General features: G+C 41.3%; 1 protein-coding gene and 1 long non-coding RNA gene across 5 annotated transcripts in view; one reads left to right on the forward strand and one right to left on the reverse strand.

Moving 5' to 3' along the window:
- Window positions 1-3,358, forward strand: part of NUDT4 (nudix hydrolase 4) — a 66,933-nt gene extending 63,575 nt beyond the window's left edge. For all 4 annotated transcript variants that reach the window (XM_019514861.1, XM_019514862.1, XM_019514863.1 and 1 more), the window contains one exon: window positions 2,557-3,358. In XM_019514861.1, coding sequence (XP_019370406.1) covers window positions 2,557-2,759 — 203 coding nt within the window. In that variant the 3' untranslated portion in view covers window positions 2,760-3,358. The remainder of the gene's footprint in view (window positions 1-2,556) is intronic.
- Window positions 3,359-3,588: 230 nt separating this feature from the next.
- Window positions 3,589-3,676, reverse strand: part of LOC109295800 — a 328-nt gene continuing 240 nt past the window's right edge. The window contains exon 2 of the long non-coding RNA XR_002096841.1: window positions 3,589-3,660. This is a non-coding gene — a long non-coding RNA (uncharacterized LOC109295800). The remainder of the gene's footprint in view (window positions 3,661-3,676) is intronic.

Below are 3,676 nucleotides of genomic sequence, written 5' to 3' on the forward strand. Positions count from 1 at the left end.
CTGGAGATGGTTCATGTGGCATAAACTGAAACTCTTGGAAATAAGGAATTTCTCTCAACATCTGCGTAGACTTAACTGGTTCTGACTTCAGATATGTTCATTACTCTTATTTTGTATAAAGTAGCCATCATAAAGCAATAGAATGGGATGAACAATATGAGGATTTTAGACCGAATGAGAGTTCCCAAATATTTAGTCACAAATACAGTTCGTCAGATAGTAGTACTTCTAACAGAAAACATTTACTACATCAACATTTTTGATGCCTCTGTTAGTATATAATCATTTAGTGTTTACTTTTTAAAAAATGCATGAGAAGTCTTGAAAACTATCCTTCCCAATTTTTAATGGGAAACTTTTGACTGGTTTCCCCTATCATTCAATAATGACCATGTTAGTAATAAGATATTTGTCTGTCCCAAGCCTGTCATGAACAGACGAGAAACTAGTCATTTTCTAATTATTGCATCACACAAGTACTGATTAGGGGTGCACTGATAAAGTTTTTTTTGGCCGATACCAGTAGCCAGCTATTCACCAGGCATATTGGCCAATACTGATCCAGTGACTGATTTACAAGAATGCAGCTGGGCAGCATGGAGAGCAGCACCCTGCAGGTAATCTGTGGAGGAGAAGAGGTGCTTGGGGGGGGGGGTAGAGGGAGTGGGGCCTGGGCAGGGAGCAGGATGGAGCCACAAGTGGCTCATCTGGGGAATCATCATCCTGGTGCTTAAAAATGGTGGCAGGGGTGCTTGAACTAAACCTTATCAAATGAGCTTTAGTTCAAGTGCTGCTGCCACCACTTTTAAGCACTGGGACACTTTTTTTTATCCAGAGCTGAGCTGAGCGGGCTGAGGGTGGAGGTGGACTGCCCACTGTGGGCTTGGGGCTTTTTGCCCTGCTGCCTTTGCCCAGGGAGCCGCATGCTGGCTATGCTGTGCCCCCTGCTCATCCAGCAGCTAGAGGCACGTCTTGCTACTGCTACGTCTGCTGGATAATGAGCTTTAGTTCAAGTGCCCCTGCTGCCATTTTAAGCACTAGAACACTGATCCCTTGGATGAGCCACCCATGGCTCCATCCTACTCCCTGCCTTGGCCCCAGGGTCCCATTCACTGCCCTGCCCCAACTCCAGCCCCTGCCCCACTCCCTCCTTCACCATGGGGGCCTCGATCTGCTCCCTTCCACACCCCTTCCCCTCCATACTTAGCTGCAGGGTGCTGCTCTCCATGCTGCTTGGCTGTATTCCTGGCCATATGCATGCAGTGACCAGGGGCCCTGGCCAGAAGGTGTACTATATTTATCAGTATGTTATCAGCTATGCCAGCCAAAAAAAGCCAATAGCTGATAATGTTAATTTCCATCTTGTTGGTGCTGCTCTGATATGGCACCAATATATCACTGCACCTCCATTGGTAACCTGAATCAATCCTTAACTATGCTGAAACAAATGTATATTTGTAGTTTTGCCTACAAATTAACAGTTGTCTTTTTAAAGTATGTATTAATTTAGCAAAATAGCAATGACCAGTTTAAACTGCATGTTAGAGCAACTAAGGAAGCTACAGCAGAACCAGTGCTTTAGGTTGTTTGGCAATGCCTTGTCTACTTCAGAAACTGCTTTACCACAAGGCCAGTGCTGATGCCTGGAGAGTGAAGTTTTTTGCCCTCCAGTGACATGTAGTCATGCTATTCCACTTATCTATTTGTGTGTGTGTGTGGTAGGTGTGCTTGCATGCATAAAATGTTTCTTGCTGCTGTAATAAACTTTCACTAAGTACAGTGAAGTAGTACAGTGTAGCACACTTAAGTTGTAAAGGAAAAGGGAATTAACCCCAGACTTCTAGAATGTAACCCTTATCCAACTTGAAGTATTTAGTGAAGAGGTAACTGCTTCTAAAAATAAAGCCCTCTGATATTCTGTCTTGGAGCTGATCCACACATGGAAAATTATTCTGGAAAAAAGAGCTTACAGCTGGTAAATATTATGCTTTACATTCACAAGCTGGCTAACTTGATGTGCAGGTGCTCCATTCTAGAATGAGTGACTTGTTTCCCAAGCTAGTTTATGCTGGAGTAAACAAACATAGGAGCTAGTCTGGTGTAGACACTTTGAATTGTAGGATGCCAACTTAATAAGCAGTGAACAAATTTGTCTGGTTCATATTCTGCTGGTAGTCTTCTCAGCTATTAGGATTAGACTCTGTTTTAAGAGCATGAATTGTGCAGAAGCAGATAGGATGAATGAAGTAGAACAGCTACAAAAGAGCACACTTTAAAAGTTTGTTGAAACTAAAATATCAGCAGAAAGTTGATTTCACTGTATAGTGATTTGCTGTCACTTACTGCTTCTCCAGTTGTCAGTCAGAAAAGATGCAACTAATGTTACAGAATTGGGGAGGCAGGGAACAAAATGTCTTAGGTCTTTGTGTCTTCCCTGTAATAGCAGCACCCTCTTCCTTTCCAGATTAGTTTGTAAAGTTATTTCTGTCACCCCACTTGAAATGTATTAAAATTGCTTTTTCTTGGTAACTTTTTTTTCTTAAATTTCCAATTTAGGAAGAAAGAGAGAATGGTTTAAAGTAGAAGATGCAATCAAGGTTCTTCAGTGTCACAAGCCTGTTCATGCAGAGTATTTGGAAAAACTGAAACTGGGTTGCTCTCCCACCAATGGAAATTCTGTGGTTCCCTCTCTTCCTGATAGTAACTCCTTATATGTCACTTCTGCACAGACTTCTGGGCTGCCTTCTACTGTGAGATAAATGCGTGGATTACCTTTTTACTCTTATGCCATCACGAGGGGAGATGTCTTTGTGTTCACCTGCAGACACTTATGTAGCTGTCAATCCTAAACAAAATATGTGAATGCCTCATACATGTTCGCACATTTGACATTTTTTTTGTTTTTAACAATGTAAAATAGTATTTCAGCAAACCAAAGCCATATGTGGATTTTTTTTTAAGATGCCTTAACTGGCCATCCCTCTCCCTCTCTGCTATTGGTTTATAAACCTCTATTAAAATAACAAACATCTAGGTTACACTCAGCTTATTCAAGACTTGTTTAATTTTTAAAACTAGTAGTAGTTTTGCAAAGAAATATCTGCTTACTGGAAAGCCTTAAACAAATGGCAGTCAAGTTTCTCTCTTACTCTGAATCCAAATTTGTTAAGTGCTAGAGCTTGAAAATGCTACCACTTAGTTTGGAAAAGTAAGCAGACCATCAAAGGCAGACCTTCACAGGCATGACTACAGTAAAATACTATAACACATTCAGCCAATCATAACAGAGGATACCAATGTTAAACTATGTATTTCTTTCCTTTCAAAGGTTGCCTCTACCTATGCAGTCCTCAGCTATTGAAACCAAGGGCCCATTGCTGGCTCATTCATGTTATTGTCTGCTATCGATACAGTCTTTGCAGTTCCCCAAACATCCTAAATTTGGGGCGGGGTGGGAGACACAAATATACAAGAAATTCCTAACAGTAAAAAGCAGACATGAAAACAAGCTGATCCCTGCCTTTCCCAGGTCTGTTGGTTTTCTGTAGTGTACACACTGCAGATGGGGGTGATCCCATAGTTATTTCAGGAAGTATTCAGTTCTCAAAGAAAAGTACCCTCTACCCCTCCCCTTCCAGTAACTTCTGTGGCCTAACTTTTCTTTAAAAAAAAAAAA

This window comes from Gavialis gangeticus, unplaced genomic scaffold, assembly GCF_001723915.1.
Source record: "Gavialis gangeticus isolate Ggan-Ray unplaced genomic scaffold, GavGan_comp1, whole genome shotgun sequence".
NCBI lineage: Eukaryota > Metazoa > Chordata > Crocodylia > Gavialidae > Gavialis > Gavialis gangeticus.